This window comes from Pantherophis guttatus, chromosome 1 (assembly GCF_059756535.1).
Source record: "Pantherophis guttatus breed Tessera chromosome 1, ASM5975653v1, whole genome shotgun sequence".
NCBI classification, from domain to species: domain Eukaryota; kingdom Metazoa; phylum Chordata; class Lepidosauria; order Squamata; family Colubridae; genus Pantherophis; species Pantherophis guttatus.
This window is the reverse complement of record NC_142063.1, coordinates 255705592-255721170: the sequence shown is the minus strand read 5'-3', so window position 1 is coordinate 255721170 and position 15579 is coordinate 255705592. Positions and strand designations below refer to the sequence as shown.

The window sequence follows — 15579 nt, the reverse complement described above, 5'->3', positions numbered from 1 at the left end:
GTACATATCTCCAAGGGATAATTTACACCTCAGTCCTAATTTATGTTTGATCTGGATAAACTCCTGCTTTCCAGGGCCAGGGGGCCAAAGTGGCCAATTGAGTAAACAAAGAAATACTCAAGATGGCTAATTGGGAAGTTTCTATTCCCCCTTGCAGGGCAACAAGGAATACACAAACCTAAATTAGGAGGCCAGAATTGGGTACTAAGCTGATGTCTCTGAGGGTATAAAAGGACGCCATACCTTCCCCAAGGTGTGGCTATTTCCTCGCATTCATTGTATCTGTATGTTCTGGATCTAATTCCACCCAGTATTTTGTTTTTGGCCATGAATAAAATCTGTTTTTTTGCAAGCCTCGTCTTGAGTCTCTCTCTTTGGCATTCTGGTGACTCAAGTATATTTTGGGACCTTATACTACAAAGGCTGTTTTTTTTTTTTTAAAAAAGTTATTTGTAAAGCAAGTGGTTCTCAAGGCCAGCAAGACTTGGGCTGCTGTCTGGAACATCTTTAGTGGATTTTAGTTTGAACTCTGAGACCCGATCAATATCAGGGATCTATAATAAATTAATAGTAAAATAGAACCCATAGTTCCAGTTCAGCTAGATTAATTGTATTAGTCTGCTCTCTTGGAAAAAGGGGGAAAAAAACCCCTCCATCCATTTAATGCAAGAAATGTTTCAATGTTCAATCCTAAAATGTAAAAAGGGGAACAACAAAATTAACACAGCAGGAGAAAAATGTTTGGCTTTGGCTTTTTAATGGCAGCTTCTGAATCACTCACTGTAATACTGTTGCTTTCATGCAGAAACATGATTAGTGCTGCTGCTAAATTACATAGCTAATATGGTGCACTGCTGGAATTAAGCTATTTTTACACTTGAAGCTACTGTCAGCATGATGTTTTCTTATAATGTTTTGCTGCAATATATCAGTGATCTGCAAGGCTGCATTTACAAACATTTCAGAAATCCCACTTTTATATCTCCTAGAAACTGAAATAGTCAGTTTCATCAAAATTATTATATCAGCCCATGCACTGTTTCTTCTTTCAAGCCCTGGTCTTGACCATCAGTGTGGATGTCACACAGTATGCTGAAAATGCTCTGTGACAGGGATAAGCTATTTTGTAAACCATTAGGTGCTTTGGTCTCTAGGTCCCATAAACCCTAGCTACTGTCATAGCAGCTTCAGTTGATGAAACTGAAATCAGAATATCTGGGTTCACCAGTCTGCCTTTTTAGCCACAGAGAAACACACATATTAAGTATTTGTGGGCTTAGTTTTAAACTATTCAGTCTCTACAATGTATTGGAAATCACGCTGTAAGGAATCAATGGCAATAATGCTGATGAAACAGTCAAATATTTGATCCATAATATCTTTATATATTTAATAGAAGCTTTTTATATAATTAATAGAAGCTTTTTAGGTCTCAGGATGGTGGTCTTCCATCCATGTCAACAGGAAATATTAAACACCAAGCATTTTATCTTTCAAAGACAAGACAAAGACAAGGTGTTGTATCACTGAATCATAGGTTTAAACCATTGAATTACATTCAAAGGATAAAACTTTAGAATGTGGGGAGATCTGGGAGAAATCACCTCAAGGAGAAAGGGCAATAGAAAGCATAGAGGTGTGAATAAATGTGCCCTAATTACTGATTTCAAATATTCTTATTTTACAGCAGTATGTCTTTTCTCATATTCTTCTGGATAGCTGTTACAAATATCACACTTTAGAAAATATAAATACAAATCCATGAAGAAAAATGATCAATATATCTCAGATTGTGTAAATTGCAGTGCTCTATTATTTACTTTTTAAATAATAACTACTCAATTATATTGTCATTAAAAGAAGTACTTACTCTCACAGTACATAATTGATCTATGCAAAATGTTATTATTAAGATGCACTGATGGCTATTGACGTAGACACTTTAATAAGAATTAGACAAATTCGTAGAAGATAATGTTACTGAGTTACAATGGCCCAGTGTCACAGAAAATTCCAGTTTCAGGGAGATAATAGCAGAAGAATGCTGTTATACTCATGAGATACTATTTGGCTTCTCACTGACATTTAGTTGGTTCCTATAAAAACGCTAGATTAGATGAGTTTTCCATCATACTTGAATATGGCTCTTCCTAAATCAGCCCAGAAAGTATAGATGAAAGAAAATATACATAATGCCAATATGGTACACAGGCTACCCATACTAGACTTTGCCAGCAAAGAAGATTTATTTTTAAAAAATAGAAAATGAGTTCACAAGTACACATGAGCATCTATAAAAATAGGAAATTCAAATAATCCTACAGAAGTTTTCACTGCTATTGTTCATAGCACTTGGGTCCTATGATCAATAGCTGGAAAATAATTATTATTCATTCCAGCAAGTGATCTATCCATCTATCAATAGAGCCATGTAACATTATAGATCATCATCACTGTTAAAATTGTGTGAGTGGTCATCTATAAAAATGAATGAGAGAATCAGTGACTGATTGAAAGAACTCGGCCATTACTAACAATGGAATTATCAAGAAGAAAAACTTTTTTCAATAAAGGATAATATTTGTAGTTCAGGATTGAGTGAATGGCCCTTGGTGCTCTCTGAGCTTGCTTGTTTTCTTGCAGATGTTTCATTCCTCAAACTAGGAAACGTAATTAATGCTAGTAAGGAGTGTGGTTTGTGGTTTATATTCTAGTGGCTTGCCCTGTCAATGTTGGTGGGGATGGTCTTAGAGAGATTCTTTGGTTGGGCTGTTTGCTGTTGGCTTCTTTGACAGTTTCTTGATCGGGGTATTATTTACTTGATTGTTGGCCTGATGTTAATCCTGGAGCTAATTTGTGCTGATCAGGGTGCTGATTGCTGGTGGAGAAGTGCTTGGGTCTTTTTTCATTCTAGAACATGTAAATAAACTTAGGTATCTTCATTTAGAAATAAATATGTTGCTATTCAGAGATTTTACTAAAAAGTATACATCAGACTTTGGGCAGGCAATAATATGAGAGAGGTGAGTACTGAATCAAACCAATTAGTTCTTGGACAGTTGGAACACTACCAGAACAGGTTAAAGGGAATAGAAGCAAGTGCAGGCTAACTTCCGAGGTAAAAAAAGCAAGAAGGAGATACAAAATCCATGGCAAATTATATGGGCCACAATTTAAGACAGTAGAAGACAGAATCTTCAAAGTTAGGACAAGGTGCTCTGACGTGATAAGCTGGTTTGGCTGCTTTGACTTCGCTGGTGTGATTTGATCATCATTAATCAAAGCTCAATTTTTAGAATAATTTCTAGGTTTTGAGCCCTATGGGAATTTTCATCTTCTGACAGGATTATTATTTTCATTTTACTATGGCTAAAGAAAGCTGGAATCTTACATAGACTGGCAAGTTTAAGCCCATGGATCTCCATGTAAATAACACAGTGTGGAAAAGTACCTTATGACTTTCCCGTGAAAACGAATCAATCTCTGATGATTGATACTAGTGTTTAGTATTACTGATTACATCATCTAAAAGGCTTACCTGCTTTGTCTCATGAATCTGCCATGAGTTGCTTTGATAAGTATGTAATGAATGTTGTACAGGACATCCATGAAATCCTCACGGGTCACAGTCTGCGTGATCCTTGGATCATCACCATAGTATTTCCACTCATGCTGAAAAGGAAGTCATGACAGGAATGCTAATGATTTAACTGTTTCCAAAGTGCCAATGACAAAACAGATTGGAATGAAAAATTACCTCTGTCATTTCTATCTCATGCCTTGTCAACTGGCCATTCAGAGGAGCGACCACATGCCTGACAATAATTCGTGTATGTGTGGGAAGACCACCTCTGATTATGACCTGGGGGTTGTAAGTTGCAAAACCTGTGTCTTCCCTTGCTTCAAAAAAGATAGCATATTTCAGCTTTCCTCCGTAAGCCATCAGCTAACAAAGAAGAAGAAACCATATAAATAATAATAAAGACAAGCTGTCAAAAAGAAATACAAAGAAATAAGAAAAATAATACTATGGTAAGTATCTGAAAATGCTCTGAAGAATTCCAGTTAGCATGAAATGAATGATTAAAGTTGTGGTTTTCATTGTATCAGACACAAATTACAAGAATTATATAATGAAATAAAATGAGACTGTGGAATTTATTTCCCAAGCCAAAACAAGACATCATGCTTTTTTTCTTTGCGTACCTAAAATATTTTTTTCAATTTGAAATATTTCCTGCAACTAGGATAAGCTAGAGTAGAGAACGGATAATATGGGAACTTTTATGCTATATGTTTTAAATGTATGCTTATTATGAATTTTATGTACAACGAAAGTCAAATTTAAAGGAAAAGAAAGAATGTGGGGAAAAAAGCAAAATAGAAACCAAGGTTATGAAGAAATATTGACTTCCAACTTTCCAATTTTCATATTTTCAATCATTAAATTCATAAAACATATTTTCACTTTGTTCTTCTTTTAGCAAAAAATCCACAAAAGTTTTCTTTTTTTTTTTAAGTGTTTGTTTTCCCTTTGACCAAATAGGTCAGTTTTACTGTTTCTACCAATACCTACATTTTTACAATTTAGTCATCCATTATGGGAATCTCAGTACTCTTCCATTAATGTTCCTATCTTGCTGGAACTTTTATGCTTCCTAAGGATATTATTTCGTATCTCTATATAGCTGATAAGGCTAGATCAACTAAAAGGTAATTGAATTTGGAACTGGATAATCACAACACAAATAAGGTCAAGTGACACAAGCACTTGGATTATCATACTATTGTACCTCTTATCCCTCTATCAAAATACTACTTCCTCAGCTTCAGGGGGATTCTATTCATGATGATAATTAAAGGGAATTATTCTTAGCAGAATAATATTATACAGTCATGGCAGTGGTGAAATGTAAAATTTGTTACTACCTTCTGTGGGCGTGGCTTGGTGGGGGGTAATGTGACTGGGTGGGCATGGACAACTTTTTTTTTAAAAAAAAACTTTTAAAAGCATTTTTTCTACAACCTTAAGAGGTTGCAGAAAAAAATGCTTTTAAAAGCCTCTGGCAATCAGGCAACTCAGCTGGGATCATCAGAGGCTTTTAAAAGCATTTTTTTTTACAACCTCTTCGGCCTTTTAAAAGCCTCTGACAATCCCAGCTGAGCCGCGTGATCATCAGAGGCTTTTTTTTTTACTTTTAAAAGCATTTTTTCAGCCGAAGAGGTTGTAGAAAAAATGCTTTTAAAAGTAAAAAAAAAAAAAGCCTCTGATGATTGAACGGCTCAGCTGGGCATGGGGGGGCACAGGGATTTTTGCTACTGGTTTTCCGAACCACCCGCTGCCATCGCTACCGGATTGGGTGATCCAGTCCGAACCAGGAGCATTTCACCCCTGAGTCATGGGCTAAAAAATTTGGACCTGCCTAAAAGTCATACTTTACAATAAAGGTCTCTAACAGAATTCATTATTTGGTTTTGTTTTCAAGTAAGGAGACTGCCTGAAGAATTAATATAAAAAATTAGAAAAACAAAGTGATACATGGCTTTAAGCAGTGGATTGTAGACATGTCAATATTTGAATTAAGTTTTAGCAGGAGTTTCTTCCTGAAAAAAAGGCAAGGAAAAGCTTTTTAAGCAATAGGATTATTTGGGGGGGGGATAATCTATTTTTAACCTGACACTCCAAAACTCCTTTTCATTTCCATTTTTCTCTTTTTCCTTATTACCATGATTATTAATTATGAGATTACACTATATTTTTAATTCTTTTAATTCTGTTAATTAGCTTGATAATAATAAAATGAATAATATTTCATTATCTAGTTTCTCTTTTAATGGAAAATAATAAGAGAGAATTAATAGTTATGATTGTGACAATAAAATGGTAACTTTTCATTAGTACTTTCAAGTTCTTTCTAATCTTTGTTGGGGAGAAAAGAAAAGAAATGACAAAATATAAACTGTAATTAGAATTCCCATTCTTTACCTTCTTTCCTTCAAATTGTTCTGGAAGTCTCCAATAAAATGGTTCTGAATGTAGATCTTGCATTACCAAGTCAATATTTGCAATTGTCTCTGGATATTGGTATATAATCCCTTTGGTAGTTTGGTGCTGGACATTTTCATCAACTAAAGGAAGGACAACCTGATCTGGCTTCAGAGTCAACTAAATGAGAATAAAGTGTTGGATCAATATCTATTTCTGTCTTAAACTCTGTTCTGTAGGAAAATTATTGTTAAAATATTTATCAAACAATGACATCTACATAAAATACATACTGTAATGACTAATATATAATGGAATAGATACAATAAAAAAAAAAACATTAAAGATTAAAGGTTAAAACCAGCACCTTGAATTAGACTCAGAAACAAACTGGCAGCCAAAGCAGCTCACAGAGCAGAAGTTTAATATATGCTGGCCTAGGAGCACTCACACAACCTACCCTATGGCATTCTGCATTAGCTGAAGCTTCTGAACACTCTTCAAGGGCAGCCCTATGTAAAATCCAATATGGAGGGCATGGGAACAGAGCCTCCAAGTTTCAGGAATGAGTGTAACTGGCACACAGCACAAAGTTATGAAAAGGCCCTCCTAGCCATCACTGCCACTGGCTCCTTGAGCAAGAGTTGTGAGCTCAGAGCAGTGGTGGGTTGCCCCCGGTTCGGACCGGTTCGCAAGAACCAGTAGTAAAACTGGCGGGAGGCTCCGCCCATCGACCCTGACATCATCAGGAAGCTTCTGCACGCAGCCCCGTTGCGAACCGGTAGTAAAGGTAAGTAGAACCCACCCCTGGTTTAGAGGATGCCAGATTGCATCTGTTTGATAGGCACTGTGACTCCATACATCACTAAAGATTTACAGTTACAAAAGTAATCATAGAAATCAGAAATAACTTAACTGCATATTAAATGTAATTAATATTCGGGCCTATCATCCATCCAAAATACATAAACAGATAGTAGTTATATATAGAAACCATGAGTCTGTGTAAGAAACAGAATATACCAGTTTGTTTACAGATGCAATACAAGATGCTGATAGTTAGTTTTAAATGGATGATAATGGTTTACGTATGGGAATGTCTCTTTCTGGTTGTTTTTATGTGTCCTGTCTGATCCAGCAAGACAGGCATATTACAGGTACCATCAACCAAGGAGAGTTGGCTGGTGGAGTGCCATGATATCCACCTCCTGAAATATCATCCCTCCCATTAGATTGGCCCCACCTTGTTAGCCTTTTTAAAGACTTTGAAGACATGGTTTGGGTTTTTTGTGCGTGAAAAAAAGTGGATCTGTTTTTGTGATTTTTATGCATTAATGTTGTATTCTGTTACACTATACAAAATAAATATTTTGTATTCCAAGTATTCCACACTTGGAATACTGGATCCAGTTCTGGTCACCACAATATGAAAAAAGATGTTGAGACTCTGGAAAGAGTGCAGAGAAGAGAAAACAAGAATAATTAGGGGCTGGATGCTAAAACATATGAAGAACGGTTATAGGAATTGGGTATGTCTAGTCTAATGAAAAGAAGGACTAGAGGAGACATGACAGCAGTATTCTAATATTTGAGGGGCTCCTACAAAAACAAGAGGACCAAACTATTTTCCAAACCACCAAAAGTCAAGATGAGAAAGAATGGATGGAAACTAACCAAGGAGAGAAGCAGCCTAGAACTAATGGTGAGAACAATCAACCAATGGAACAATTTACCTTCAGACGTTGTGGATGTTCCATCGCTGGAGGCTTTCAAAAACACACTGGACAATCATTTATCTAGAATGGTATAGGTGATGACGAGCCTATGGCATGTGTGCTGGAAGTGGCACACAAAGCCATCTCTCCGGGCATGTGAGCCGTTGCCCGTTGCCCTTCCAGGTTCCGGCATGCCAGCCAGCTGGTTTTCACGTGCATGGGAACACCAGAAACCGGAAGAGCAGCATCCCAGTGCGCATGCATGTGCTGGGAAGATGATCTTCTAGTTTTTGGCATGTGCACATGCACCGGCCAGCTGGTCTTTACGTGCACATGGGAGCCAGAAACCAGAAGACTAGGTGGCAGATACCCATGCGCATGCCGGAAACCGGAAGATCATCTTCCCAGCACGCGCATGGGCCACCTGGTCTTCTGGTTTCTGGCATGCGCACCCGTTTCGGCACTCGGTGCCAAAAAGGTTCGCCAACACTGATATAGGGTCTCCTGCTCAAGCAGGGGGTTGGATTAGAAGACTTGATAGATGGATTCTCTATCTGTTATGTGCTTTATTTCTTGTTTAATTTTAATATTTGTTTATATTTTATTTGTTTTTAGTGTGAGTCGATCAGAGTCATGTACTTGAGATGGGTGGCTCTATAAATTGAACAAATAAATAATTACAAGTATCTACCGTATGTCATTCATAGCAATTAAATTAAGCAAAGAAAACCATTCATGAAAGCATCTGTTCCTTTTTGGAACTTCACAGAATAAGGGCTGAGCATAGAAGAGAAGAATTCCTGGACTGACATTATTCTTTCTCTGCAATATTTCCAGCAGATTCAGTAACACGCTTCTTTGAAATGCTAATGCTAAAATGAAGCGAAGTGCCTGCCTCGCCTCTGGAGGTGTTCCTGGATCCCATGCATTAAACATGCTAATCAGCAAGAAACTGGTTTATTTGAAATATATGGCTCCATTCATGGTACCTCTACATCAGAAAATTTGCCAGTTGCACTTCACTGTTCTAAAATAGATCGGAATACTTAGAAGTTCTAAGTGCTCAGAGACACTGCCGAGTGAAACTGCAAGCCTCATTTAAATATGAGAACTGAAAAGAGGGATAATTGATCATTAGGGAAATTTTAAATTGACATTTTAAATCATGCACATTTCTACTTTCCAAAGATATAGGAGAGGTGAAGCTTTGATTATGCTCTTTAACTTTAGGGAGTTAGTCCCATTCAATACAGTGGACTTACTTCCATGCAGTGGTGAAATTCAATTTTTTTTTACTACCGGTTCTGTGGGCATGGCTTGGTGAGCGTGGTGTAGCTTGGTGGGCATGGCTTGGTGGGCATGGCAGGGGAAGGATACTGCAAAATCTCCATTCCCTCCCCACTCCAGGGGAAGGATACTGCAAAATCCCCATTCCCTCCCATTCCTGGGGGAAGGATATTGCAAAATCTTCATTCCCACCCCGCTCTGGAACCAGCCAGAGGTGGTACTCAAAATTTCCGGTACCGGTTCTCCAGAACCTGTCAGAACCTGTTGGATTTCACCCTGCTTCCATGTAAACAAACACAAGATTGCTTTTTTTATATATCTAAATTTTATTGAATAAGCTATACAGTATTACCCTATCAGCCACAAGCAATCAATTAAATTCCTATGCTGTGGAATCTTCTCCCCCTCCCTGAGGTGAGGATGTGAACTAGTGATGTTACTTTTATTACTATTATTATCAACAACATATTTTTGTCCATCCTTGTTTTTTATCTGTTTTATAGTATTTTTAAATGTTTTTAATATTTGTTCATGGTTATGATTTTAGGTATTTATTTTTAGTTTTGTGACATGTTGTGTATGGTCACTTGTGATGAAGTGGGTGGCTAGATAAATTAGATAAATAAACTGGAAAATTTTCACTTTCACAGTGAGAGTGTCATGAAAGGGTGAGATGGGTGGCTATATAAATTAGATTTGGGATAGGTTGTACATTTCTAAAATATTATCAAATACTATACTTTGTTTTACTGTGGTCCAATCTTGACCCATTTGATAAGGATTGTCAGTAGATCATTCAAAATAGATAGAAATTATTTCAGTAGTAATAAATTGGATGACCACTTGATGGAAAAATTAAAAACCATATGTGGTTCTTCAAGGCTTCTATATTCTTTTGCAAAGAAGAACTCATATGAACCCCTGAAATTTGCCTCATTTGCTAACAAGGATCCCGAAGCTATGTGACAGGAAGGGATTGGCATTTAGTGTTTCTCCCCTATAGCTTTCTCCTCAGCAACATTTGGAATATTGGAGGTTCTCTTATCTATGGTAATATCTGTCCAAGAATGATAAGAGCTAAAATTCTATTCACACAGTGTGTTTTTTTCCCTTTTCCTTTTGATTCATGTCACTTCTTTGGTTACCAGAGTTTATTGGGGTTCTATCAGTGGTGGAATTCAAATTTTTGTACTACTGGTTCTGTGGGCGTGGCTTGGTAGGCGTAGTGTGGCTTGGTGGGCGAGGTAGGGGAAGGATACTGCAAAATCTCCATTCCTACCCCCTTCCGGGGGAAGGATATTGCAAAATCTCCATTACCACTCCACTCTGGGGCCAGCCAGAGGTGGTATTTGCCGGTTCTCCGAACTACTCAAAATTTCCGCTACCGGTTCTCCAGAACCTGTCAGAGCCTACTGAATTTCACCCCTGGGTTCTATCCCTGGAAAAAAAAACCCAGCAATTCTTGACTGTTTTTAAGATTTAATGTATGAATCAACGTCTTCAGTTACTGGACATGACCCCTTTTTGTTTGTAACCATCCCTAGGCTGAACCATTGTTTTAATATCTGAGCCTTTCCTTTATCAGTTCAGTTTCCAAACACCTTTCAGTAAGTGCCTGCAGAAGCTCTACAAAAAGGAGACGATTACTTTAAAAGCATAGTCTGAAATTGCAAATTCCTCTTTTTATAATATTCCTGAAACATTGTCTAATTTAGAGAGCAAATTTCCAGTTACTTTATGTTCAGTTGTAAGCTTCTAAATGTTAAAGCCCACATTTTTTGTATAACCTTTAATACACCAACACAATATTGTAGCTAGGTTTATTTTCAGGGTTTTCAAATAATTTATAAGATTTCTATTTCTTTTACTCATTTACTGTCATCCTTTTAAGCAACCCAAGATAGTTTCAAAACAATTTGCTTTAGAGATTATGTTCCAAAAGAGAGTTAATATAATAAAAAATTAAGACTTAAAAATTCATGTAAACTCTAGCTGTCTCATGTTTCATATCCCCTGGAAATCAACCTCTCAGTCATGCCCCACTCCAAACTAAAATCTCCATTTAATAAGATAGAATGACACATGAAATGTCTATGGATGTTTCATCTGTAATAGCTTGCTCATATATAAATCATCACTTAGGCTATAGTTTTTGACAGCTGTATGTGAAATTTCTCCAAATCTTGAGTAGCTCATTTAGGAACTTCGATGTTGACTTTATCTGTCTTCCCTCGATTTATTAAGACTATCTAAAAATCCCACTAAGTTCTAAGGGCTAATTCCAAGAAAAAGAGCAAACTTTAAATTCTGGATTTGGAGTCTAACTCCTCATGCTGTTTGGAGTAGGATGTCATAGACCATGGTATTCCCTATGACATTCTATGGGAATGAAAGTTGGACTTTGAAGAATCACAATAGGAGACTATACTGTATACTATACACTCCTAAGAATACCATGGACACCAGTAAGACAATGAATCATTGAACAAATCAACTCAGAATCAGGGCACAAAAGACCAGGCTCACATTATCCTATTTCAGACATGATGTGGAAACCTAGCTTTCTGAATAAGTCTTTATTAGTGGGAAAGGAAAAAGAATAAGAGGATGACCAATTGCAAGATGGAGAGACTCAATTACAGTGACAATGAATGAACTATTTGAAGACATGAAGTATCAGGTCATGGAGATAATCATGGATGGAAAAATCTATCTATGTGGTTGCTAGAAGTCAAAAACAGTTTGATGGCACATAATCAGTCAATAACTTATTATAATTTCTCTCCTAGTATAATTTTTCAAGATTAAAATTGATGTTATTGTTGGAAGCTTTTTCATCTGACTAATTTTGATACTCTTATCTTTAGTCTCTTTATATCTAATTCATTTGTCATCAGTTTTGTAGTAATCATTAAAGCAACTGTGGTTTTGGTGAGATAATCTGATGGAATATAGTTATAAGGATTTCTGGGAGACAGTGGTACATTCTGGAGGAATAAGAGACAACTCAGTCCAGATATTTTGTGTGAGAGAAAGAGGGTGAAGACAGACCTTTTCTAATATTTCTCAGAGTATATGGTAAATGCAGATAGTAGAGAACTTCAGTTTGGCAAGAGTCTTTCTATAGGTGTGAAAACAATAAAAAACTTAGCTTAGAGTAATCACCACATACCGTGTTTCCCCGAAAATACGACCTACTCAGAAAGTAAGTCCTAGCTTGATTTTTACACATGCACCCAATATAAGTCCTACCTCAAAATAAGCCTGAATTAAGACCCCGCCCACTCCAGGATGCATGGGTAAAAATTAAGTTAGGGTGGGGATGGCGATGGTGGAGCTGCCCTACTACTTATTTTTGGATAGTTGGATTGATCTGGAGCTCTGTTATCGGCTTCAGAGGCCTTCAGGAAAGCTTGCTGGCCTTGCCAGCCCGACGAAATTCATGAATGCCTCTGACAGTGAAAAGGAAGCTGGGAGCAATGCAAACAAGTGAGTGAGTCAGTGGACAACGTTCCCCTGCCCCCCAAATAAGACCTGGTGCCTTTTTTAGTAGCAAAAAATAATATAAGACGGGTCTTATTTTGGGCCTGACAGCTGCTTTAATAGCTGCAGCATAAATGCAGAGATACTTAGGAGCAGCTGCATTCAAATAAATATTAGCTTTCTTTGAGCTAATATGCAACAGCTTTGCACAGTCCTAGTAATCAGTATTTTTATTACATTTCTTTTTATTGCAAAGATTTGTATGCTGCCTGATTCACAAGATTCCATGTAGAATGACTAATCTGTAACCACCCTGCTAGAAACTGGTGGAAAACATGTGTTTTCTAGAGACAATAAAAATATTAAAGCAATACTTTTCAATGGTTAATTTGTTTTTAAAATTAAAAGAAAATTGCAAGCATTAAATCACACAGGTCCTCTTAATAGGATTGCAAACTAGTCTAGCCCTCTAGATAAAACTGAAAAATTCTGATTTTTGCATTTGAGCAGCCAAGATTGTTAAACTTCGCATGGGACAATTTGCTATCCCTTTCATTATATCTTCCTTTTCTGGATTTGAATAGCTTCACTCAAGGGCTCGGCATTTATTATTCAATCTGAGGTTTCTTTGCAACATTTTGACCTCGATTGCTCAATGGAACATGGCTTTCTATCCAGTTCTCAAAATACACAGGGGAGAAATTGCTTAAATGCTTTTCTATATTTCCTATCTTCATCTCTGTGTCTGACTAAAAGATATCAGCAGGAAACAACATGATCGCATTACATGGCTCAGCAGTCTTGTACTCACCCACACACGGACCAGTCCCTTTGCCTCACTGCATTCTGATGTCAGGCCAAAGCAGTAGCAGCTGTTGCAGCCAAGTGGGTTTCTGGCAGAGAGTCCAAATCGGCCAGGTTTGCACCTGTCACAGTTGATGCCTTCCACATTCATCTGTTAATAAAAAAGAAGAAGAGAAAGCTTTAGAAACGATCATCATTCTCTTTTACATTCTAATTTGCAGCCTAGCTTATCAAATAAGAGTCTTAAATTATGCAGCTATTAGGACGATGATACATGGTAATCAGATGTCTTTTTACAGAATAAAGCTCAGTGGCTACCACATTCAGGATCATATCATTTTAAAAATATTCTTTACCTGACTCCTGTTTTTTTCTTAAACTGATCTGGGGAAACTGAGAAGCAGGAGACCTGGGTTTTGACTAAGCCTTAATGTGAAACGGAGTTCACAATGGCTAAATTCCAGAGTACCTTATTATAACCATCAGCACCAGGCTACATAGAAGGAGAATGCTTTTTTGGTGCACGGGAAGAATATTTTTTGAAAGTTGCTGAAAGGTTGCTTTGCATCGTTTCCAAAAGACAGCATAGCCAACAGTACACAGCCAACAATGAAAAATGACAGCTGTTTTGCTCCTGAATGAAAGTGTGGACAGCACCACACTGGGGAAGGCTGAACTATAATGTTATGATAAAATCCTCTATGAGCCAACCTTGATTATCTGGTAACTCCACAGAGCTTTCCACATGGTTTCCTTTGGCAGTGATAGTTAAATGATTTTCTGTTGACTGGTTTCTCAGTCTAGTCTAAACCCTTGGGAATTTCCAATGGTCTCCCTTCCAAATATTAACTAGATCCAGCTCTCCTCTGCTTCCCCCCACCTCCAAGTTCAGCAAGGATTGGCTAAGTGCTGCCACTTCCTTGGATTTAAGAATTATTGAAATAAATGACACTTACATCCTATATTTCGAGTGTCTGGCTAACAGAAACACATTTCTTTCACTTAGTTTAAGCTGCTGCTTGATCTAAAGAACAGGCACTACATCGGACAGATTAAAAACAGAAATACATATAAGCGAGTGAAAGCCCCATCTTCTTACTTTACAGGTGCACTGTCCTGTATGATCAGCACAAGAACACTTTTCCATTTCTGAATCACAAGTTTTGGGCCCGGTCCCCGCTACCAGGCAGTCACAGGCAATGCATTGTGGGTAATTCCGATAGCCAAGTCTGCATTCAGTACATTTATCGCCAGAGAATTCTGGACGACAGAAACAGCAGCCAGTATCAGGGTTGCACTGGAAGCTGAGGGATCCAGCTACACTGCAATCACAGGCCTAGAGCAAAAATAATAATAATAATAATAAAAAATATTAGATTGTTTTAGAGAAGGAAACATTTGAAGGATTTCAGTTTTAATCACAGTATACTCAAAAATGACTGCAACAATCACTATTAGTTATCAATATATTCATGTCAGAATCAACATATTCATGTTAGCATTTGTAGGCACCAATTTCATTTTTCATAAATGTTATTTCTTGAATTGTGTTTCCTTTAAATAAAGCAGATGAATACTGGGGGGATTGAATGTGATACTCTGCCTCTGAGTCCCAAAGTGAAAAAAAATCTGTGAGTTGTATACAATTGGGACCATCTATCAGCAGAATGTATAAAATATTAGCCCAGTGTTTCACAACCTTAACAACTTTAAGATGAGTGGACTTTACCTTCCAGAATTCCTCAGCCATCTTATTTATCATATCAGAAAAATAATGAATATGCAAATCCAAAAGACTTTCTTTTAACCAGGAATCCTTTTTTTTTAATTAGAAAAGAAACTAATACTGTAAGGTATTTTCTAGTAAGTCTCAATGTTTGTGTACTAAACATCATTTTCAATCTATAGTAAAGATTCTTCTCTCACATGGGTGATGAACACAAATGAGTAGAACTGAGGTATGTCTGCAAGACTATAGAGCAAGTATCAAATTAACTTAAAATCTTTCCATGGATTAATTTGAATTTTAAACAGGCAAATTATTCAATTGTACTTGAAGATAGATTTATAAATTAGAATTATATGTATAAATGATAAAAATACCCCAAAATTAATAAAATGATATCCAGACTAACAGATACCCACGAAGAAGATAATATGTCCATTAATGTTTCTATAGCTATATTGTATAAGTGTGTGGTGTGCTTTGACTTCAGTCGTCAAGAGGTGCTTTGAAATGCATGGGAACATGAATTGTTTTAATGAGTTTGCAACTCATTAAAACAACCATATCATTCTTGGGAT

At 36.9% G+C, this 15579-nt stretch overlaps 1 protein-coding gene across 8 annotated transcripts in view; it reads right to left on the bottom strand.

The window, feature by feature from the left end:
• The window catches only part of LAMA2 (laminin subunit alpha 2), a 437012-nt gene that overhangs the window by 134276 nt on the left and 287157 nt on the right, over positions 1 to 15579 (bottom strand). For all 8 annotated transcript variants that reach the window (XM_060692226.2, XM_060692227.2, XM_087882793.1 and 5 more), the window contains 5 exons: positions 14375 to 14611; positions 13283 to 13426; positions 5987 to 6166; positions 3758 to 3946; positions 3539 to 3672 (listed from right to left, as the gene is read on the bottom strand). In XM_060692226.2, coding sequence (XP_060548209.2) covers positions 3539 to 3672; positions 3758 to 3946; positions 5987 to 6166; positions 13283 to 13426; positions 14375 to 14611 — 884 coding nt within the window. The remainder of the gene's footprint in view (positions 1 to 3538; positions 3673 to 3757; positions 3947 to 5986; positions 6167 to 13282; positions 13427 to 14374; positions 14612 to 15579) is intronic.